At 27.6% G+C, this 26394-nt stretch overlaps 1 protein-coding gene across 4 annotated transcripts in view; it reads left to right on the top strand.

The window, feature by feature from the left end:
• Positions 1–26394, top strand: part of LOC107438721 (potassium channel subfamily T member 2) — a 497563-nt gene that overhangs the window by 454159 nt on the left and 17010 nt on the right. For all 4 annotated transcript variants that reach the window (XM_071179918.1, XM_071179919.1, XM_043041898.2 and 1 more), the window contains 5 exons: positions 5597–5894; positions 14257–14362; positions 18163–18335; positions 24159–24230; positions 24945–25079. In XM_071179918.1, coding sequence (XP_071036019.1) covers positions 5597–5894; positions 14257–14362; positions 18163–18335; positions 24159–24230; positions 24945–25079 — 784 coding nt within the window. The remainder of the gene's footprint in view (positions 1–5596; positions 5895–14256; positions 14363–18162; positions 18336–24158; positions 24231–24944; positions 25080–26394) is intronic.

Genomic DNA, 26394 nt, shown 5'->3' with positions numbered 1-26394 from the left:
TACTTTTTCCCCAGTGTACTTATTTTATTATTATCTTACTTATTTTTAGTCAGATACGATGAAAATTGGCATGCCTGTCGACTCAACTTTTTTATACATATTCCCTACGAAGATACTTCGCATGTAATTTTTTTATTATAAATAAGATATAAATTTAAAATTTTAAACGAAAACTTTGTAGATAAATTAGTGTAAGAAAGAATTGTTTATTTTTATGAACAACTTTACTATTTACTTTTTTTAAAAATATTTCAAATATCTCTAAGAAGCCATCTTACCGTATCTGTCGTACGTGCTTTTTATTTAACATTAGGGACATTTCGCAAATTTGCGTTACCTTCCGTACGCTCCCGTAAGTAAGATTTCAATAATTGTACATGCGCACTATAACTGCGCATGCATCAGTTCTGGTGAAGTGCGCATGCGCCTGTGAAAAATATCAAACATTCGTAAATGAGCTGCGATGGCTCAGGGGATAGAGGGTTCGCCTTCCAAATCCCAGTCTATACGAATTCCACATCCGGCTTGCACGGACCCCAGTGTTGTCGCGAAATATCCTCAGTGGTAGACGGATCATGGGTTAGAATCCCTTAGCCGTCAGGCTAACTGTGGGAGGTTCTCGCGGTCTTTCTCTCCATGTAACGCAAATGCGATTTAGCTCCATCAAAAAGTCCTCCACGACGGCAAATTTCTCCCAATCCTTGATCCAGGAGTTCCCTTGTCATCTGTATTGGGTACAAAGGTACAAGCCTACGGGGTTGAACATTAGTAGTCGTAAACCCATAAAATTGGGTCGGCTGTTCAACGACGGTTATAAAATATAAAAATTATAAAACATACTGAAGTGAAAATAAGAGATTTTGCATAACTCCGTAAGTTAAAAACGCTAGCTTCGATCTTATGTACCAAAAAATGTTGCGAAGTCAATGTAAAATGTCCTACAATTTATCTTATTATCCCTATTGTTTATATTATTAACTAATTAGAATTAAGTTTATTACCTATAGAATGGTATAAGGAAAAAATGTACAGGTTTTTATTCGTTGTGAGGTTTTAAATATTCGATGGAAAAACACGCGTTTTTTTTTTTTTTTTTTTTTTTTTTTTTTTTTTTTTTTTTTTTTTTTTTTTTTTTTTTTTTTTTTTTTTTTTTTTTTTTTTTTTTTTTTTTTTCTTTCCAGACTGTCTCTGTGATTCTCCTAAAAACCTGAGTAGAATGGATTCCGACAAAAGAAAAACAATCAAAAACAAATCATGCTCGGTACGATTAATTTCTAGATTTCACATGAACAAATCTTCACGGTTTGAAACTCTCATGGCATCCATTCTATATATTAAATTCTGTTGAATCCATTCTGAATACAAGTTACGCACATTCTATTCATATCACTGTAACTGCGATACAATGAATGCAATATCTGTGCATAGTTCTGAAACAAGATGCTTATTTCCAGATATTCTGTCTAAATTACTTATCAGCAATTCATATATCGTGCTTCTAGTTCTTCTTCCATTAAATACATTCTCAACAGTCCGTTAAGAATTTTTAATATTTTAAACCAGACAGCTAAAAAATATAAATAAGGAAGCATTTTATACAATTAAAAATTTTTAAGGAAAATTTTTCGAAAAAACAAATGACAAAATTTAACGAATTCAAATAATAAATGTCACTTTTTCTACCAAAAGTTAAGCATATTGTATTAATCATATATAAGCATATAACCTTAGTAGATAGATTTTTTTTAATAAAATTTTTATAAACGTAAACACTATTTCGTTTTTAATGATATAAAATTCACAGTTCTTTATTTTAACTGTATCAAATTTTTCATAGTAATAAAATTCGAAAAAGGAATGTAAAGCATAATAAATAATTAAGAAAAATTTAAAAAGAAAAATGCAATAAAGCACAATTAATTCTTGAAATGGTATTACAAAATGGATTAAAAATTTTATAATATGAAAGCATTTATAAGTTAATAAATGTAGCTGTTTCTACTAAGAGTTAAGCATAGAAATTTCTTAGTTGATAAATATTTTTTTAAATAAAATTATTATTAACGAAATCACTGTATAGTTTTTAATTAGATAAAATTTACAGTTTCTCAGCTAATCTGAATTAAATTTTTCATAGAAAAAATTTTCAAAGAAAAAAAGTGTGCTGAAACATCCTAAATTCTTGAAAAAAAAATTTCAAAAGAAGAATCTAATTAAAACACAACAAATTCTTGAAATGTTATCACAACTGGATTAAAAATTTAATGGTGAAACAAGCATTTATAAACTAATATATGTCACTTATTCTTCCAAAAAATTTAATACTTAAAGCCTAAATTAATCTATATTTTCAAATTTAATATAGTTTAAACAAAGTTACTGTATTCTTCATACCTGGGAAAGAAAGTATTTAAATGAACAAAAACTTCAATTGTTACTTTCACATTCGATAAACTATTAAATCACGTTTATGAATAAAACTTCCTAACCAATTGGTATTTAATTATCTTAAAAATCAAATTCCTGAATAAAGGGAAATTCATTTAATCTATTTTATTGAGAGAAAAATTAACTCGTTTTACTTTTAATCGAACACTTTTCTAATAAAGATTGAAAAAAAAGTTACTATAATAAAATGTTTGTTTCATCAAGGATTTAAATTCATTTTTCTCAAAACAAACTAATTTAATTTAACTGCCGGAAGCATGGCATTTTTAATTGTCTTTAAGAAGTAAATAAATATAATTTTTTAATTCCAAAACTGCAAAAATTACATTTCAAGTCTTTTTTTTAATGAATATTTCCTTACATAGATGCTTTTATTTACTGTAGTAATTACAGCATGTCATTTAGTTTTTTATTAACAAGTTGGAAAAAATAATTGAAAAGTGTAATATTCAACATTTAATTTTATGGCTTAACTTTTAAAAATTATAGTCTTTTTTTTTTTTTTTTTTTTTTTTTTTTTTTTTTTTTTACGTTTAAAGAAAAATGAAGATTGTGGAACATAGTAAGTTAAACTAAAAGTTTTGTTTTGTTTTGTTTTAAAAAAAGTAGTTTTGGCACGTGATTAAAGTCAAAATGGAATTATCATTTACAACTTCGACTAAGTATGGTGCTATTATGCATAATAATAATAATAAAAACAAAATAATCAGTAATTCCTACCCTAAATGGGTCATGTGATCGTTTACGCTGACGAAAGACATGAGTAAATCCAAAACATTTTAACTGCATAACTTATAAAAAAAAGTATTATTCACAGTTTAGAGCTAATAAAAATTACAAGCTATAATTTGATACTATAGAATTTAATACAAAATAAATATGTTTTATTTATAATTTAAAAATATACTCAAAGTATATTTTTGAACATTCAAAAACGCACAAAATGCTGTGTGCAGGATGACAAGTTAATTTGCTATTTCAATAATAATTAATAATATATTATGAATATTTATTGATATTTATTTTCTAAAAAATTTCTTCTGAACATCATGTTAAAGCTTTATTTCAAAGTTTATACTTTTTTAAATGTATAAAACTGTTTTTTTTTAAATCAAATTTTTATAATAAAAAAATTTAAAACGAACATTGTTTGAATACTGATAAATAAATTGTCAAAAGGTTGATATAAAGCTCTGCAAAGATTTTTATGTTGATGCTTCTAATAGATTTTTAGACTTCGAAAATTTTTATTTTTAATATTTTTTGAATTGCAAGAGATATTTTTAGTGTATGATGAGTTAAATGTATGTTAAGTTAAAGGATTCTGAATTATTTATTGTTATATATATTTTCATAAGCACGAAATTAAATCCAATAATTGTGTCTATTAACTTCTATTTGATTATAATTAGAAGTTTAGATATTTGAAATCTTTAACAAAATTGTAATCAAATAAATATGCACATTAGAAGTCGTAAATTTAGTACTTATGTGAAACAAAATCTAAAAAATTATTAAAATACTAAATCTTTATCGATTTCAGTAAGAGTGAAAACTGAAACTAATATAAGCTTGATTGTTTAATGAAGCGCAAAGGAAGTAAAGGGCTATAATTAGTTTAACTGTTTACAAAGTAACAAAACTTAATTCCACATTTTGAAACTGAAATAAATAATTTACCTGCTGGCAAAATAAAAAAATAATGATAAATTTAAATATATGCTTTTAAAATCTTAAAAGATAATTTAATTACTTTTCAACTACTTTAAAAATTGTGTATTAAAGAACATACCATTTGTATAGTCACAGCTATAATTTACTTTAACAATATTTTCAAAATATAGTTCATTTGTTACTGAAATAAGTTCTTGTGCTGCTAATAATAACAAATTACTAATTCGAAAATTTGATATGGATTTACCTCAAAAATGATTCGAGCTAGACGTGTTCAGATTTATTATGAACGTTTATTATGCACGTCATATTTATTATGCAAGTCATCGGAATTGAAGGAGTTAATAGAAAAAAAGAATATAATTCTTTTTCAAAAGAAATACTTTTTTATAAGGGATATTATTTTTGTAGAAAAATAATAATAGAAAGTAGAAAATTAATTCCTTAAAGAATAATCTTAATAAGATTTTTCAAGAATACTACCTCTTTCTAGAGAAATATTATTTTTAAGGAATATTATCTTTTTCTAACCAATTACCTTCTTTATATTAAAACTTACACCAACCACTAAATGTTAACATTGATTATAATGAATAAATTTTAAGCTTTCATAAAAAAAAGGAATCAAATTTAGACTTATGAAAAATCACTTGTATAGTTTATATGCATATAAGTTTATAAGTGTTTAAGTGTCTATACACTAAAAAAAGTATGGTCAAAACTACCAGAATATGGTACAATTTTCTGGATCCATGGGAACGCCAAAAGGCACGGTTATTTTTACAGAAATGCTTTGGTAATGATTTTGGTAAAATTTATAATATCGTATTGTTTTATAACGTGTGCAAAAATTTAGTAAATGGGGGGATTTTATCATGATACCTTAGAGCATGGCATAAAAACCATTTATTCTGTAATATTTACTTTTATAATTTGTATTTGTTACTAAATGTGTAATAATAAGAACTAATTGAAAACCAGAATTTCTAGTAAACAGTTAGCATATAAGAGGAAAAATTACCAAATGAATGATTTAATTATCATAAAATTTGGTTTTATTACCAAAATTATGGGGGTTTTGTTATCAGAAATGTTTTAACCATACAGTACTGTAATTTTACCATAATTCTTTTCTCCGTATACTTGTATACTGCCGTGAAATAGAAAAATCAAAGTAAGCAATAAGTAATTCAAAATTGAGATTATTATATATTTGGCACTTTTATATGATACGCATATATTTTGAAAAAAAAAAAAAAGATTCGAAAATAAATTTTGTTTTATCAGCATTAGCAATAGAAAGAAAATAGTTGTCAACCCACTTTACTTAATATCTATCGTAAAGCACTTACGTTGTTTTTTCAATTGTCCAGCAACATAGTATATAAGCACTTCACTATTATTGATTTCTATTTATTAAAAATATATACTTGTTCGTTTATGACGTAATTGAAATATTACATTCTACATTTAGAATATAAATCGTTCGAAATGAGTCCAATGCGAACGCGGTTCGCTCTAAAACTGAAAAAAAAGTTCGGAAAACATCTCGAACTGCCCAAAATGGATGGTGCAGCTAGCACTGATAGTTTTAGTTCATCGCTTGCTAGAGGTAGGCGCCCGAGTATTGCACCTGTTCCCGCAATGTTTGGTCAAGACTCTGACTCAGAAGAAGAGGAGGAAGAGCAAGAAGATAGCATTAAAGGTCAACAGGAAGAGGAAGAAGAAAATTATCTGGATATTCCTTGGATAACACCTGCAGAAAATTGCGAGTAAGTACCGTTTCAAGCTTACATAAAGTTTTCAACAAGAATATTTAAATAACTAGATTTTAATTTGACTTCTTGATTTCTAACTAGGCCAAACTATTCCATAACAATGAATAACATTAGTATGCTTAAAAAAATTAGTATGTTAGTCGTGTATTAAAAAATTCAACTATTATATTTCAAAAGTCTCTACACACACTAAATATTTTTTTTCGAAATTTGACACAAATATTTTAAGTCGTTTAATTGTTTTACACTTTATAAGCGTTTATAATTGCAATTTATCGAAAATAATATATTTTAAGTTCTTTTTCACTCATTATTTGATCTACTTATTCTTTCCCGTTACTACATTTATGATTCTTTTATATGACATTGCATTCAATCTTATTTCATCGATATTATTAATTTGTAGATCTTTAATAATTTATGATACACTGTAGAAAAATCTGTGAAATTTACAGAAAAAAAAACTGTTATCTTTTGTGCCAGTATAAAAACGTTTATTTCACAGAAAAATACTGTTACTTAGAAACGAACTTCTTGTTTTTTTAAGCAACTAAGTACTGCTATTTTAACAAACAAACTCTGTTATTTAAAAAAGAAGGGAGAAAATGTTTGGTTCTGCTCTCCGCTCTCGCGAGCCGAGAGTAGAATTTCAATGACCAGTCAACGCCGGGGCACGAAATTGGGAGGCAAGCGCTCTGTCTCCTGAACCCCGGCAGCTCTAGTGTTTGATTATAAAGAAAAATCTTAAACTGTTTTTTTTCTTAACTTGTTACCTGTTGAGATCATATTTAAGTGTTAAAACTATATTGGGCCTTCCTTATAAAAATGTCTGTCTATTAAACTAACCGAAAAATTATACTATGAATGAAGTCGAATCGCAAATTTATTTATACGATGCTCATAACCATAAAATAATTTCTAAAAAAAATAAGAGCAAGTATAGAAAATAATCGTGATATGGTTTGAGACAAGATAGTTGTCTTACGGAAAGCAAAGCTGCAAGGCGAAAACTAGAATTTGAATAGACGGTTTTAATCCGTTTATGATCAGGTTGAAAAACAGAGAAAAACTATTTTGTGAAAAACAGCTTTAAGCCCTCAAATATACTGTGAGAATGTGTCTGCAGAAAAAATGGAAATTTTCTGGGTAGTGAATTTATCTGTATTTATCTTTAAACAGTTTTTTTCTTTTTTCTTTTTTTTTGCAAAAAATATGCTTGATTTTTTTTCTGTAGAATTTAAAGTCATTTTTTATAGTGTACTTAATAAAGTTCCGAAAATTAATATCCTTTTTATTTCTCCGTAAAATTTACATTTAAATAAAAAATAACACATTCTGTAATGTTTTCTCCCCCAAAATTTTTAGATTCACTTATTTTTTTTATTTTTCCTTACTTTACTGTTCTTCTGATTCTTTTATATAACTTGAAGAGTTATATAAAAGAATCCGTCTCTACAACCATCGTAATTGCTTCTCTTTCTTCCTTCTATTTTTTTATCCTAAAAAACGATATTTTTCACACAAAAAAAACATTTTAACAAGATTGTAAGAACCTTTTGTCAACACATTAATCGTAACGAAATAATCGATTTATCTGGATTTATAAAATAATCATCTGTAATTGGAAAAAAAAGTTTTCTGTAGAATACAGATTATGTGACTCAATAAGAAAAAGAGGAAAAGCAATTTTGCTTGTTTATAAGACTTATAAAGGTTCAAATGGGAAATGGTTTTTATAGCTCTTGTAATAGGGTTTTTTTTTTTTTCAAAAAAATGTCAGTATAAATATTAAAATTCACACATGGCAATCTCTAATTTCTCCCTCTCTTTCTTCTTTTGAAATCAACTTAAACGTGAACTCTTATAAAATAAAGGTCTCGAAAGAGAGAAAAATAAATGTTTCTACAACAATGGAGGAATAGTGAATATTTAAAGCAAAGAAACTGAGAAACAATTGACAATACAATTGCATTAAGTTTCGAACAAGTAGAAATTTCAAAAAAAAAAACTCATGCTAAGTTCATAAATAAAATGGAATGAATAGAATCTCTTTTAGCAAGCCTAATTTCAACTTCGTAGTAGCATTTCAGAGTGTTGTAGATAAGTTCACATGGTATTTTTTACTTACAAGTTTAACAATTGATAATTCTTGAACTAGTTATAATATATTAAACTTTTATTCCTTACACATTTTTCTGAACCCCATCATAATTTCAAGTTTTTAAGACTTTCAGTGTTTCAGTAGCAAACCAAAATAGTTCGTTAAGTTGAAAACACAAAACAGCGACGAAGACAAATTTTAAGTATAGAGAAATGAAAGTGTCATGAATTCCTTTTACATATTTTAAACAAATCTTTTCGAGAAAATAGTCAAAATGATCGTATTTTACTAAAATATTTTGATAGAAGTAAGCAAATCCATTAATCAACTAAAGTGCACTCGTTCACTAGATCTGCGACGGACGTTCCAAATATTATGTTGAACTTTTACACATTGAATTGATTTAAGTAAAAACGAAAATCAATTCAATATTTTAGTTCAATAATTATAAAAAGATAAATTATAGAAAAATTCAATTTTTTTTTAAATTTTTCGTTGCTCCATAAATTTTCTAATATTAATTTCATTTTATTGCCCTAAACCTAAATGTAATTTAAATGTAGAAAATTTACATTTAAACTAAAAGTGACTCATTTTGAATTGCTTTTAGCCAATTTTTTTACGTACTTATTATTTTCCTTTACTATTCCTTCGATCCTTTTATATAAAATTGAATTCAATCCTGCTTTATCGATAAAAATGGAACAGTAATATGTTAAACATATTCAGAAATATCTATATCTTTTCTTATAATTCCTTCATTCAAAGCCGGAAAATAAAGAATTTAAAAGCTTTTTTTTTATTCATACCAATACAAAACTCGTGACAGAAATAAAATTCAGAAAACCGATAGAGGCAATATCATACAATCAGAAATTTTTGCTTACTCTTTTAGCTACACTAAAAATCTAACCCATATTTCTCATAAAAGAAAAAGAAAACTTTTTCAGCCGATAAGAGAAAAATTGAATTGCAATAAAAATGAAAAAAAAAAGTAGAACAGTGGAGAAATTTCATTTTCCCATATTCACAGAAAGCATAAGCAAAGACTGAAACATCTGGTATTTTTCATATTTTCCTTAGAGAGTTAGCATTTTACGAACTCGGATTTCGAGCTTTGCTACTTTCGTATGAAATAATCAATCAATGAAAGATTCGTGTAAGTACCCAGAGAATATTGAGAAGACACTTTTACGACCAAATATCGATGAATTCTTTGAGTTGACATAGCTTTAAATTCAAAAGGAACTTATAAAGTAAAATTGTTACTTCCTCCCAATTTAAAACACTTACAGAAAAGAGAGAATTTTTTTCTTCCTTTTTTTATGTAAAACACAACACTTTTATATGCATATACTAAACCTTTTTGAATCCACGAATGCAATAGAAAAGAAAGAGATTTTAAATAAAATTCAGTTTTAACATATAGATTTCATCTGTTGACTAGCTATTTCCCTTATCTATTAGCTATTGCAGAAGGAAGGAACATTTCTGACACCAATATTATACAATTTTCTATACCAATATTATACTATATATATGACACCAATAATATACTATATATATATATATATATATGTTTGNATATATATATTTGATTATAGTAATCAATTAGTTGTAATTGTGATACAAATAATTACAAACTATACGATTACAAGTAATTACGATTCCATATAATATGTAAATACATTTTGTAAGTATGTATGGGGATACATATTTTTATGAACATAGAATGTACATACATTCTATGTGATTCCTATCTATACATATACAATGTATTTACAAACGTTGTTTGTACCTACAATATACATAATACAATGCGTATATGATCAGTACATATAATTATGCATACATGATACACGCACGCATGTTAGTTAGTTTGTAAGCAAATGCAATGTTTTGTAAGTTTATATACACATACAATATGTGTATGAACATAGGTGAAAATATACATATACATACATTTATATAGGTGAGTACATTCAGTCTATGAATGTACGATAATAGCATGTATACGTATGTATATACATTGTACGTATTTACGTACAATATGTATGTACTTTCTTAATAGGTATGCACATGTAATGTATGAATAAACAAATAAATTGTTGCATGTACAGACAATGTACGTATGTACATACAACGTATACATATATAGAAATATACATAAATACAAATATGCATTTAAATACATATATATATGACGATACATTGTGCTTGTAGGAAAAAACTTCATAACAGTAAAGTTATTAAAGTTTGTTTTAAAATTTGCTCTAAAACATATAAAACTCAATCTCTTATTGTTTTGGAAAGCAAACGATAATCTTATTTTAAATTCCTGAATATTATTTCCACGTTTAAAATTAGCATCTCTTTTTTCAACCATTTAAAACTTTCTATGAATAATGCATTATGTTATAAAAAAATAAATTTGTAGTGTCAAAATTTTATAAAAATACCTGAAAATTATTTTTTATTCAAACAATTTTAAGATGATATAAAACAATTAAAGCTGACAACTAAATTTAAATACTGTTTGATTTTGTCATTTGACTTACTTGAGTCGTTATCAGTGGTTTTTACACTTAACTTAAATTTATTTTATTTATTACATTGCATACATATTTAGTCATAAATATATTGTACACATGTACATACATTTATTGGACATACATATTTTGCATCTATGTATATTATATTCATGTATATTTATTGTATTTCCCTTGTATACGTATATACAGTGTTTGTACATAAGAATACATATAATGTATGTATGTATGTACATACATTCATATATTGTACGTGCATATATAATACATATGGATATGCATACATGGGACATACCTGTATTGTACATACGTAGATACATTCATGGGACATTCATACATTATACAAACAGACATAGGACATACAAACATTGTACATGCATGCATTGAACATACGTGTAGGGGACATTTATGTATTGTACATAGATGCACAAGATATAAATATATTGTAGATACATGCATGGGACATACATTGTACAAATAATGTATGTATTTCTTACAAACAAGTACTTGTATATATATGCGTACACTACGGATATATATATTTTACATACAAGAGAATTTGCATAAAATGCATATATTCATAGTGTACAAATGTCTGCATTGTTTGCAAATACATAAATAATTATTAAATATATACTTACGTACATATATTTTGTTACATACAATACAAATGTATGTATAAGTCAGTGTAACTAAAATGTCTGTACGTATGCATTTACCTACATATGCATTAGATAAATACATATGTACATATAGTTTAATTAAATTCATTCGTACATACATTGTATGTAAGTACGTACAAAATGCATCATTATACGATACATCATATTATCTACTGCAGAAAGATAATCATATATTGGTATACAATAATCTTGTAATCGTATATTTTGATTAATTGTAATCATAATTACGTGTAATCATATACTTTGATTACTTGCAATCACGATTACAAGTAATTGATTACAGTAATTGGTTATGCAATCACGATTACAGTTGTAATCAAAATTATGAATGTTTGTAATTATGAATGCTTGCAATCATGATTACAAGTAATTGATTACTGCAATTGAGTATTTTAATCACGAATGCAGTTATAATCAAAATTAGTAATCATGATTACAAGTAATTGATTACTGTAATTGAAAAATGTAATGGATTACATTTTGACCTATTCTGATGTAATCAAAAATTATGATTACTTGTAATCGTGATTACAAGTAATTTTAACACAACAATTGTAATGTTTCTAGAACTTAAAAATGTTCGATTTCCCTTCGCCACTATATTAAAGCTTTTTATTTATATCTAAGAAATGTCTAATAAATATTGCGTAAACATTTCAAACGATTTCTGAGGCTATAAGTAGGAAGTATAATGCTGCCATTTATTTCTAACTAATGAACTAATTGAACTAATTTATTAGGAAGCAAAGATTAAACAAAATTGTATAATCAAATCGTGGTTTAAAGTGTTTTCAATAATGCTATTTTAAAATTATTCCAGTTTTAATTTCCGATAATTCAAAGTCATGTGTTATGTAAAAGTTATATCCGATAATTTTTCTATCTACTTAAAATTTACGTTTGCGATTAAGGTGAAATATGTAATGAAAATTACAGAAACATTTTTAGAAGTATTTAAGTATTCCTTAAACTTAAACTAAATTTTCTGTGCTATGTGGGTATGAAATTATAATTTGTTTTACTCGCTAATAAGATTTAACTTGATATTAAAGAGATTTTGCACCCCTTTTCCTCAACTTAAATAGATCCCCATTGTGCTACCTTCAAAAGACCAATGATTGCACTCTTCTAGATTGTGGATCTAGTTCAGCAAAAGGAAGAAGTTAACCTTACGGAGATATAAAAAACATCTCTATTTATTTAAGGTTGTAAGTAAACTAAACAAAATACTGCATTAAATGTATCCATAATCTGATTGACCAAAACTTATTACAAGTAGAAACAGGAAAGTTTTTCCATAACATCTCTACGTTGTATTAATGTTGAAACAGTATTTTTAAAAATTATCTTTTTAACAACTAACATTTTTTTATAACTAGATCGATTTTTTTTTTCATTTAACAAAAAGCCTAGAAAAAGGAAACACATATTTATTAATTTCATTAAACTTAACCTAAAAAAACTATCGTCTCAAATCAATATTTGTCGCGCTATATCTGGAAAATATTCTTCACCACAACATCATAATTTAAAAATTGATTTTAAGAAACCCTAAATTAATTAAACTCTTTCAGAATAAAGCGTCCTAAGCTTAAACATAATCAAATTACTTCCCCCAATGCTCCAAACACCGATCAAAACATCCAAGCGATGCACTTAATTAATTAATATTCTGTTGCTAAGAGTTGAATCTCCCTCGGTTAGTCAGCAGTGTTATGTGAACAAGGGTGTCGTGACTGAAAAGATTACCACTTTGAATGAATTCATTTATCAAGAGATGTAAAGGTTATCAGTGCCCAGGAGTGTGTATTGATTTCTACGTGACAGACCAATCTATTAAATCACCATTCCTTATTCTCATCGTCTATCCTAAGAATCAAGTTTTACAAAGCAACTTACAGTGCGCAAGAAAATAAACGGATCACCCTGAATAACTTTTGATCAAACGATCGGATCTTTACATTCTAGGACTCAATCTTAATGGTTCTAGAGAGTGCCTTCAATTATGTTAATTAATTAGGGCAGATTCCAGATATACGACGTTTTGAAAAATTCAGGAACTATTCGATCGATTTTGTTTAAATTTTGTCATGTAAAATTACATTCTTTGAAAAGATGTAAAAAAAATTGTATACCTCACAATTCAAAAAAAATTTTCCGACTATTACTGAATAAAATAATAAAAAAGAATAAACATTCAAAGTTATTTTTTGCATGCAATAACCTTTAGATAAACGAATTGAGAGAAAAAAAATGATTTTATTCTCTTAAAAAGTTCTCGAGATATGGCAAAATATGCAAAAAAACTAAAATTAACATTAGGGGTCCAAACTTTAGGTATATTTGGGGTATATTTTTCGGGCGTAAAATCCGAATCCACTGAAAAACACGATATGGTTTTTCTGAAAAAGTACGTTTTTATGTCCAATTTTGTAACTTAAAATATCATCTGCATTAACTAATTAGGATATCTGATATTATCTTCTAAAACCATTAAGATAGTCCCCAGGACTAAGATCCGATCATTAGATTAAAGTTATTCAGCGTGGTCCGTTTAATTTCGTGCGCACAGTACATTCACTAAGATATAGTAATAACTCTATCAGATTGAAGGAAGTAAAGAGAAAGGGTGACGATAAACTTTAATAATAAGGGAGGACTTATCATCTTTATTAAATTCAAATTGAGATACTAATTTTGTCAGGTTTTATTATAAAAGAAACTATTACAGTTGTATCCATAAAAGATTTTGCAAAAATATTAAAAAGATTTATTTGTTCTAAGTTTAAAATATTAAATTTCATACGGGTTATTTGTGTCAAAATTTCTTAATGTTTAAAATATATATATTTTGGCAAACGAGACTATTGGAATGAATGACTTTGAGATTTCAATCAGTTTCTTAATAAAGTAATATTAGTTTGATACCGTACATTTTTTTAATATCCAGAAATTAATAAAAAAAAGCATTTCTTGACATTTATTTTTGTTAAAAAAATACAATATGAAATATTTATTTTTAGAATTGTTAAAGGATTTCCTCCAGTTTCTCCTTACGTGGGAGTGAGTCCAACGTTGTGCTATCTACTAAAAGAAAAAAAAGCTTTGTGCTGTTTACAATTAGCTCAAGTAAGTTGCCTCGACTTCATTCTTTAAAATTTCTAGTATTAATAACAATAAATTAGAACAAGTTTCTATGAACTAATTTTTTAAATTATTTATTGCGATTTTTTATAAAAATTACAACTTAGTTTCTTCAGAACAAAAAGTTACCATTTATAGGATAAACTACAAAAAATGACTACTTCTTCTTAGTAGTACTTCTACCACTTCCTAGTACCACTAGAACAATACAACTAGTTGTTTACTAGGCCTATCCCATCAATTACTTCAGCTATTATTTTGAGATGGTAAAAAAAAAGTTAAATAAGAAAAATGCCATAACTTACGGCATTAAAAAAAAAACGAATTCAAAAGTAAAAAGATACAAAGTTGATTTCTTTATACAATAGTATTCCACTGATCTTTTATCCTGTTTCTTTTATTCGTCAGATTAAGTTTATAACACCATTTCATTACGTCATCTTCGTAAAGTCATTTAAACTTGAAACATTATAACCAATCCCGACTCTTTCACCGTTAAAATTTAATTTGCATTCAAATATTTTTTATGTAGAAATTTTCAGGTGTACAGCATAATTCATTTGAAAATTGATATCTTTGGCTGTGTAATGAATTACGTTGGTTTCTCAATAATTGTTTTAAATTACAAGACAAAAAAAAATTTCCTTAAAACTCTTATCATTTTAATGATTTAATTTACTTGCATGTAAAACGACAATAATTTAATATTATACAACATAACTAAATTTTAACAATACTAATATATAATGTTTAACAAAACAAAAAACAATTATTTCAGTACATGAAATAAAGTGTTATAAATACCAATCAATTACGTAACAATTCATATTAACTATATAAATAAAAAGCATTGGATAAGCTCAAAACTTTTTTTTAAGAAATTGAACATGTTGTAGTCACCTAAAATATGCACTTATTTTTTTACATTTAAAAAATAAGTGCATATTTTTCCTTTAGGCGCAAGGAAATATCTGACTACTTCATTTTCCAAAATGACAATTTTAATACTCTTTTCATTGTTATTTTAAACTGTTTATGAAAATGTTATAAATTGTTAGATATAAATACAAAATAGCACCATCGGAGTTTTAAATTACATTATCGTTTAAAATTCCGTTCAAATAAAACTTCAAAAAAAAATACTTATGAAGTTGAACTGAGAATTTGCTATTATAGTTAGCAATCGAATTCTAAAAGAATAATATTCAATTTATGGCTATAAAATATCACTAAATTGTCCAAAATAATTTATTCAGTACTATTAAATTGTAAAATTCACAATATTAATTAAGTTGGTTCGTCGAAATTGAAATAGATCAAAGATTCAGTAGATTGTCAATAGATCAAAGTTATAAACATCTCTCGATTTTCCACATCATTTAATCAAATTATTCACCTGTTATTGAATTCCAACTTCAAGTAAATTAATCTCAATTATTATTATTCAATTTACTAATATTGAAAGCCTATTGTCAATAAATTATATTTCCTTTAATCACCATTATTTCATTTCATTTTCACTAATTTAATATTTTGAATAAATTACTATCTTAAACATACATCTTCCGCAATATATATATTTAAAGGGAAAATAAATAAATAAAACTTAAATTGGTTATCTCTTATTATGTTATGTCGGAGGAAATTATCTTGGAACTTATATATATTTTATATATGACTTACATGTTTTAGTTAAATAACGGATTAAATTAACTTATTAGAAATGAGTTAAGCCCCTTTCGAAATGTAAAATAATCTGAAGTTTTAAACTAGATTAATTAACAATAAGGTAAATCTATGAGGTATTTCGTTTTTTTTTTAAATATTTTTGCTCATAGCTTTTTTATTTAACACGCATGAGTACCACTATAACGAATCATTTGCAAAAGTAAAGCAAAACAAGGCTTATTTTGTCGTAACACTGTATTATGCTGTTTCTCTAAAAAATGGGTTTATGTTCAAATATGGCCTGAGTTCATTTTTTTTAACTTAAAAATATAATCATAATAAAATCATTAGAAAAAGTATATATACAGGTAGTTATCAAAATAATAGAAACACCCTAGATTTTGAAGGCTTGGAAATTGCTGTTCTGCCGTAAATATTCTCTAATGTAACTGTAATTGTTGACACTGGAGAATCCAGGTGCTGATTGAGCTCTTCTCTCACTTTGACTGCAGTTGTTTTCTTTTTAGACATTACAATCCGCTTCAATACCCGTCGGTCTCTTTCCCTCAGCTTCTCCTTCCGTCCACTATTTTGCTTTGCTGAGCTTGTCTTTCCGCGCTGTGTGTATGCTGTCATGACTTTAGACACCGTACCTCTAGAAACGCCTAAAAGCTAGGATGTTTCGGTCACTGTTGCTCCAACTAGTCGGGCTCCTACAATTTAGCCTCTCTGAAAATTTGTGAGGTCTGACATTTTACGCTTCTGACAAAAAATCAAAGCGTAGACAACTCTGCTAAAANATTTCTTTTACCTTTTTTCGTGCATAAGTACTATTTCAACGTATCACTTGCGTAAGCAACAAAAGCAAAACAGGGCTTATTTCGTCGAAACACTGTATTATGTTGCCTCTCTAAAAGATGGGTTCAAAAATGGCCTGAGTCTATTTTTTGAACTTAAAAATATTATCATAATAAAATAACTGGAAAAAGTATAAATATATATATACACACACGTAAATATTTTTTCTTTTGCCTTTTTACGCGTAGGAGTACTTCTTTAACGTATCACATGCGTAAGCAACAAAAGCATAACATGACTTATTTCGTCGAAACACGGTATTAAATTAAAAAAGTTCTTTTAATGCAAAGTAATTAAAATATTACTACACTATTTAAAAAATCTAAAAATCTAATCACTAAAAAATCTTTTCTAAAACTACGGAAAATCTATTGTAGAATTCTTATTTAAAACTATCCAATTAACACAATTCCAGTAGTACACGTTATCAAAATTAATAAAGTCTAATCTGCGTCAGTATTAGTTTGGCTATTTTTTTACAGTTCTCCTGCACAAATAAGTAACTATACTCTTTAGTGCATCACTTAAATTTTCTTTTATTTCAATATATACGTAATACCTAAATTAACTAAGCATGATGGCTTCAATATTAGAATGGCGATTTTTTACGTTTCTCCAAAATGAATTAGAACCACTTTTTCATTAATTCTGCCTTTCAAAACAAAACTATTTTTTTTCTCATTTCAATTATCGTTGATTTTAAATTATTTAGTTTTATAGAAACGTTGGTTTAAAAGAATTACTATTAACAAAATAAACAAGTGATTTCAGATCACTTAAGAAATACTAATTTGGTGACGTAGTACGTCCATGCTACCACGTTAACGTTGACATCGAGAATAACGTCTGACATAGAGAATAAAAAATCATTAAATATTTAAGTACGTGCAACAAACACTTTTTTCATCAAATAGAGCAATAAGCTAGCAAACGGATGTTATCTTTGAAGGAATTGTAAATTGAAAAGCTTGAAGGAATTATAGGATTGGGGGCTACAATTGCTCCTTACAGCCGTTGTCCAAATTTCAGAACGATAGAGCAAACGTTTCCGGATTAATAAGAGAAAAACCGACACACAAACTCTTCATTTTATTATTATAGTTCTACTGAATGCAAATTAAACTAATTAATAAACCGACACTTTTCGTCTCGACATTGCGAAAAGCAACTTTAGAGAATGAAGGTTGCTCATCGATTAGATTGTTACATCAGATATAAATAAATGTTCCGAGCTCTTGAAGATTTAATATCTCCTTTAGGTATGCATTCACTGCTCTTTCCGAAATGCCAAAGAATATAACTGGCCTAGTCGCTGTATCATCTTAGCCGCTGACTTTGCTTCCAATGGAATTTACAATTTCATCGTACCACTCCGAGCTCACTTTCATCTTCCACAAACTCTTAGACCAATCATCCTCCTCCTCGAAAGACGGTAAGTCGAATATCTATTTTTAGATTTAAAAAATCAGTGGAAAAAATTTAATATAAATAATAAATTTAATATAAAAATTTAACGTAATTAAAATTTAATATACTTTTTAGTATTATATGAATTACATATAAGTTAGATAAAAAAAAATATTCCGATTTAAAGCCTCTAATCCAGATGTGACCAGAGGATCAGAGAGACCACTAATTCAGAAAATTTAGATTCTTCAGAAGACTAGAGTACTAAACGTACAAGGTTTTCCGTAACAATTACTCTTAATGCATATATGTTACGGTCAATGTAATTATAACCGCTTGATATTAACAATCATCGATTATTAACCAAGTAAATTGGTTAAAGTGACCATAATTTATCATATTTGCGCTTATCACTGATAATTACCAATGAAGTCTGATCAATGTAGTAATTGTCAAAGCACTTGTCATTGTTATAATTAACGACCAGTAATTATTAATAACAGCCATATTTATTACTTTAACTGTAACATATACAGAACATATTTTTAAAAGTAAATGCATTGAAATCAATCCATAAGTTGTTTCGAATTTTATACTATTAAACCTCCATTTGTCGTATGATAAAACTTATGAAATGAAGTTTTAAAAAATTATCATTCATCAGTAGATACGATGATACATATATATTTTTTTTTAAAAATGAGCTTTTAAAGCCATTATTTTAAGTTGAAACATAAGAAGAATTCAGTACTTCCCATGATTCATTTTTTTTAAACTCCAGTAGTCTATTCAATGACGGATTCATTATTACAGCACAGATACATAAAAATTACCTTAGAGTTGAAATTTCAATAAATTATACGTAATTAATTCCACTGATTAAACTTCATTAGCAATAATTAATAATCGGTTAATATGATCAATGCGCATAATTTATCACATTTATCAAAAAACGTCGTTATTATTAATAACAACTTTAACCGTAACATAAAGGTGCGTTGCAAAATGATGACCTCATCTCGGTTTTTTTGTTTTGTTTAACTGTACGAAATGCTAAGAAATACAATTAATATACAACAATCGTATTATCTAAAGTATATAAAATAAAAGCAAGTTTCGATGTAATACATTTGATAATAATTAGAAAAATAAAAAAAAACATACTTTTCACGTGTTACAAAAAGATGACCTCGGTTTAAATAATATCAAACAAATACTTTAGCAAGAAAAACAGCACCTACTCGAAAACATATTTAATGTGTTCTAACAGCTGAAACGGCACCAAATTTAGAAAGAGAAACAGCACCTACTCGAAAACATATTTAATGCTTTCCAATAGCTGAAATGGCACCAAATTTAGCAAGAAAAACAGCCCCTACTCGAAAACATATTTAATGAGTTCTTATAGTTGAAATGGCACCAAATTTAGCAAGAAAAGCAGCACCTACTCGAAAACATATTTAATGCGCTCTAACTGCTGAAATGGCACCAAATTTAGCAAGAAAAACAGAACCTACTCGAAAACATATTTAATACGTTCTAATTGCTGAAATGACACCAAATTTAGCAAGAATAGCACCTACTCGAAAACATATTTAACGCGTTCTAATTGCTGAAATGGCATCAAATTTAGCAAGAAAAATAGCACCTACTCGAAAACATATTTAATGCGTTCTAATTGCTGAAATGGCACCAAATTTAGCAAGAAGAACAGCACCTACTCGGAAACATATTTAATGCGTTCTAATAGCTGAAATGGTACCAAATTTAGCAAGAAAAACAGAACCTACTCGAAAACATATTTAATGCGTTCTAATAGCTGAAATGGCACCAAATTTAGCAAGAAAAACAGAACCTACTCGAAAACATATTTTATGCGTTCTAATAGCTGAAATGGCACCAAATTTAGCAAGAAAAACAGCCCTTACTCGAAAACATATTTAACGCGTTCTAATAGCTGAAATGGCACCAAATTTAGCGAGAAAAACAGCCCCTACTCGAAAACATAATTAATGCGTTCTAATAGCTGAAATGGCACCAAATTTAGCATGAAAAACAGCACCTACTCGAAAACATATTTAATGCGTTCTAATAGCTGAAATGGCACCAAATTTAGCAAGAAAAACAGCACCTTCACCTACTCGAAAACATATTTAATGCATTCTAATAGCTGAAATTGCACCAAATTTAGCAAGAAAAAAAGCACCTACTTGAAAACATATTTAATGCGTTTTAATAGTTGAAATGGCACCAAATTTAGCAAAGATACTAAGGGCAAAATAGGAATGGATATTCCACAGGGGACAAAAAGATTTTAATTTCAAAACTAGGGAGAAATGTGATGCTGATGGCTGCATTCATATATGAATTTTATCCCTGCATAGCTTGAAATAAGGACTACTAAAAGGTAAAGATCAGTGGAAACCTTAATGCAATATTATTTTCTATAGTAATAAGGCAATTTAAAATTATAGATCATTTTTTTATGATAATTTGTATCAAACTTTCACTCGTGTTTTTAGCTTCATTCATTCATTCGTCTTTTTCTTATCGTTACCATTCTAGTTTTTATGCTTTTTCGTGTTTCATTCTTCATTCCTTATTGACGAGTGTCGAAACGAAAGAAATCTTTCCAGGAATCTTCTTTCCCATACAATCCTTTGATACTCACTAATTTCGGTTGTTACAACGAATTACAGTTTAATTATAATAGTCCCGTGTATTTATCAGAATTATTGATTTTCCCAAAGCTCGAAAACTGAAATACGTTTATTTCGAATAAAAGTACGTGCTTGAATTCACCACGATTTCTTAGAAAAGTCTTTATTTATAATCAGTGGTTTATTGAGTACATAACTTAATCATACGATACTAACTGAATAAATGATATCCAAATTGGTATTTATTTTTATGGCTTTCTGTTTAGAAAAATAAAAACAACCCATTAGGACATCTAAACGGATTAGATACAGTTAATGCTATAAAATTAGTTTCTCTTGGGAAAACATATTCATTTACATCATTAAAAGCTCTCGGTTTCTGTCGGTTCTGTTCAAATTATCTGCTAGAATCGGACAAAAGGATTATAGAGATAATCGACTCCCAAATGTGTTGTTAGTAAAAATAGGTAGTTCTTTACCTATCTGCGCGTGAATTGCAAAGAAAAAATAACATTTTCAATCGTTATTTCATTTATTTAGTTCTTTTTCCATAAATTAAAAATTCGGTTGCATTGTATGAAAAATATATAATGGAGCCAAAAGTATATAGTTAAAATATATACAGTAAAGTATATACTATAAAAAGCATATAGTATAAGTATATAGTATAAAAGTATATAGTAAAAGAATATACATTTTTTAAAAAATTAAAAAATCGCATAGAACATATAAACTATTTTTTTTTATTTTCACTTTCATTTATAAAATTTATTTTTCTATGATTTTTCATGCTTGTTTTTTTTAATTCAATGCAAATATCTTTTTATTGTTATTGAAATTAAAAGTGACACAAAGCGAAATTAATAAACAACATCGGGAGCATTTTACTTTATTTTTTATTCGAGCTAGTTTAATTCAGAGAACCTTAACATTTCTATAAAAATATTGAACATAAATCCGCTAAAAATAAATCCCAGTTCAATTCCGAAAATTTATTTTATCACTGATTATGATTACTAGAATATGAGTATCACACATTATAAAGCTTAAGTCAAAAATGATTAATTTTACAAGTTGAAAATGTGACTGTTTAACCGAAAGAATCCGAAGATTATTCCTTTTTTTTCCCTTACAAGTACCAATTCAATAAGCATCTTCCTGAACTCTCTCTGACAATGTATTTATTGACTCAAACAATCTGTTCTAAATGTTCCACACCCCAGGACATCCCTTCATTTCCGCCCAAAGGAACATCTTTTAGAATTAGCCAAAATTGTTTTCGCTCTCTTTTTCTCTCGGAATCAAATGATTATGCTGTGTTGTCAAGGGTGTGTCTCAATGCCTGATTACGTCAAACATTTGAATCCGTAAAAGCTGAAAACAATATTTCGTGTTATTGAGAAATAAAAGCATGAGAGTAAAAACGATGAAAATTTATTATAGTACAAATGTTTTCTTCCTATACGTAACTACATTTCACGATGATTAGCTTACAGTACAGGTTATAAACCTCTCCTACATTTAGGTTAAATTTAATTTATTACAAATAATCAGTTACTTGTTAACAATATTACAGTTTTGGTTGAAAATAGATGTAATCATAAGATCATAGATTATAACCTCATCATTATAGTTCATTAATACTCGTAAGGATGACAATTTGATTATATTGTAAATTATAAAAGCAAGTTATAATTGCTTATAATCGCGATTACAAATGTAATCTCAAATTTTGTAATCTTTCCTAATTATTATAGATCAGTAATACTCGTAATGATGACAGTATGTAATTATGATTACAGTAGTAAAAGCAAGTTATAATTGCTTATAATCGCGATTACAAATGCAATCTCAAATTTTGTAATCTTTCCGAATCATTATAGATCATTAATACTCGGAATGATGACAGTATGTAATTATGATTATGATTGTAAAAGCAAGTTATAATTGCTTATAATCGCGATTACAAATGCAATCTCAAATTTTGTAATCTTTCCGAATCATCATTACAGATCATTAATACTCGGAATGATAATAATTTGTAATTATGATTATAATTGTAAAAGCAAGTTAAAATTGCTCATAATCGCGATTATGTAGTTTCAAATTTTGATGACTTGTAATCATGATTAAAAGTACATGTAATCAATTGCATTTTGTTAAACTCTGAGCGCTGGGCTAAAGGGGAAAAACGTTTAGAAGAATTGGATAATTTAAATTGCCTTTAAATTGATTAGTTTCCTTTATAGAAATGCCTTTCAGATTCATTCAGTCAATTTTATGGTTTTTATTATTGCATTTCTTATTTTGATCAATCTTGATAATGATTCGTCAGTATTCAGTAAGGTTGCCAAACCATAAATATTTCTAGTTATACTTACATATATTTTTTTGCTATATATTTTTATACTTATTCTTTGATCTTAAAACAATTTTTAAATATCGGACAGCTATATGTAGTTGTATTGCTACACTCTAGCAACGTTTCCAAAAATTGACGAATCATTATTAAGATCAATCAAAACAAGAATCACAATCATCACGATCATTTAATTTGCCAAATTAATCTGAAAAACACTTCTATGAATAAAATTAATTAATTTAAAGACATCATAGAAAAAATTCAGTTTCAACCGACTACGAGGAAGAAATGAAATTAAATTTTAAGAAATGGAATTAAGACTATTGCAACAGTTTACTTCTCAAATGAAACTGAAAGAAGTCTCTATTGACTTCAAATTGCATTGAAATAATAGAAATGTCTTCCAATTTCAATTGATATATAAACTAATTTCAATAATTTTAATTCCTTTTTCATAGTTATTCGTTAGATTTAATGACGGTTTTTTTTTTATCTGATTCATGAACAAACCATGAACAATTTTAATGGCTTTCCAATCAAAATGCCTTTAAGAAAATAATGAACTGTTCCAATAGTTGATCCAGAAGTTCTCTCGTATTCTAAGTCGAATCCAAAATTAAGGTATTCAAAGCTAAAATATCATAAAGCCACTACATGAAGCAATGTATCAGAAAGTATAAAAATGAAAATAAAGATATGTCTATGATTAACTTCTGATTAATGACCATATACATCGGAATTATATTCATAATTCATCAAAAAAAAAATTTTTATTAAATTTCCTCACAATTAAGTTGCATTAAACATACGTATTATCTTTCAACAGGCCACATGAAGCATTTTTGGATGCGATTTCTTGGTTTCCATTAGTATATTGGATGCAAGGATCTATTGACAAGTAAGTAACTTACTAGCAATTCCCGTAATGTATACAATAATTCTTCGTTGACAAATACTTAAAAACTATTTTTCAATCTAATAAGCGAAATCATCAATTTAAGTATAAACAAATTAGATTATAGTCTGTCTATTTGAAGAACTCTTTCTGCCACCGAGTCTGAAGTTGTTTGCTGCAATGGAAACAAGAAAGAACACATTTTAGAGGGGAACTTTGGACATAGCTTATCGGCTTTGAGGAGAACTCCTCCAGACTGAAAGTCTGGGGCTGTCTGCTACTATGGTAACAAGCTAGAACACATTTCTAATCGGGATGAAACGGAGGAAAGGCGTCGATTGGTTTACTTACGAAGACCTACGCTAAGATTAATTCACCCCACACCCCTATTCGAAGTGACCTTACCTCGTAACCATAGTATCCGCCACGACGCGAGACGGTTGTTCAGAGGAGTTCTCTTGAAAGCCGTACTATAGAGATCTTTCAACCTTGAAACCATAGTCACCGATAGTACTCCAGACGAATGGAGGGGATTTCTTTAGATGGACAGACTATAATGATACTTTAAAAATTAAACTTATAGAGTTACTAGTAGTCTATAGAAAGATTAAACTTATAGAATTGAAATAAAATTATCCAGTCATATATTTAAAGTTTTTTTAATGCCCACATTCGAGGTGATCTCATTAGATTTTGTGTATTTTCATGGATGAACAGCTTGGACGATCTTTTGCGTTCTGGAATCAATTTAGCAGACAGTGTAGTGGTGGTGAACAAGGAATCGACGAATTCTGCAGAAGAGGACTTTCTGTCCGATTGCAATACCATAGTGGCCGTCCAAACCATGTTTAAGTAGGACGATTCTTTGATTTAATTCATTTTAATTTATAAAATCTTTTATTAAAAAAAAAAGACAAAATTGTTATAAGATGCCGTTGCAGATACGATCTTTTTGATAGTCTACTGAAGGCAGTACTTCCAATAAAAGCTATTTCTACGTTTAAGTGCACTTTAAAACAGTACAAATTCAAAAAATATATCCTTTAAAATATACAATTACAATTTAAAATATACAACGAATCATTTTCTTGAGTATAATGATGAAATAACACTCTACTTTAAACTTTAAAAGTAAATATTTCGAAGAGAAATTTTTTTTTAAACTAAATGAAATAAAATCCAACAAGTTCTTTGGTTACCAACAAGTTACCATTGGGATTTACATGAAATTTTATCACATTGTTGTTTTCTCAATAAATACATTCGGTAGGGCCGTGGTGGCTCAGGGGATAGAACGCTCACCTCCCGATGATACCCAGGTTCGATGGCTGGTCGATTCGAATTCCGCACACAGCTTGCACCGACCACAGTGCTGACGTAAAGTATCCTCAGTAGAAGGATTATGGATCATGGATTAGAGTCCCTTTGCCATCAGGTTAACCGCGAGAGAGTTTCGTGGTTTTCCTCACCATGTTAAGGCAAATGCGGATTAATTCCATCAAAATTACATCCACGAAAGCAAATTTTTCCCAATACTTGTTCCAGGAATTCCCTTGTCTTCTGAATAGGGTTCAAAAGTACAAGGCTACGGAGTTGAACATGGGTAGTCGTAAATCTAAAATTGATCTAAATCTAAAATTGATCTAAAATCGATAACTTTGTTAAAGGCAGTTTTGAGAAAAAATTGAATTAATAGAATGTTATTCACATTACATTCAAATTTTTTTTACTTTAACTAAGGAGTAATAGTGTAAGGAGTGTTACCATTGTTAATTACTCTACATAAAAAAACTAAAAAAAATTAACTACATTAAGTTCAAACATCTTTTATTAAATTTAATATTAAATCACGGAAATATGTTTTGTATAAAACTGCTAAATATATGGCACATGCATAGAATAAACAAAATAGTACTTCTTATAACAAAAAGGCCTTTCACGTTAATGTCACATATTTAAAGACAAAAAGTTAATTTATATTTATAAACAAAACATTTTACGATAAGATAATAAAATTTACTTTACTCATTAAACTCAGCTTGAAACTTTTAATTACTATTGCTGCATAAGAATTTGCTAACTGCTCAATAAAAAATGTCTGAAAATATTTAAGTTTCATTAAAATTCAACGTCTTTGAAAGTAATTAAACGGAAGCAGTATAAAAAA

This window comes from Parasteatoda tepidariorum, chromosome 1 (assembly GCF_043381705.1).
Source record: "Parasteatoda tepidariorum isolate YZ-2023 chromosome 1, CAS_Ptep_4.0, whole genome shotgun sequence".
Taxonomy (NCBI): domain Eukaryota; kingdom Metazoa; phylum Arthropoda; class Arachnida; order Araneae; family Theridiidae; genus Parasteatoda; species Parasteatoda tepidariorum.
The sequence above is the reverse complement of the archived record's forward strand: the minus strand, read 5'-3'. Positions and strand labels throughout refer to the sequence as shown.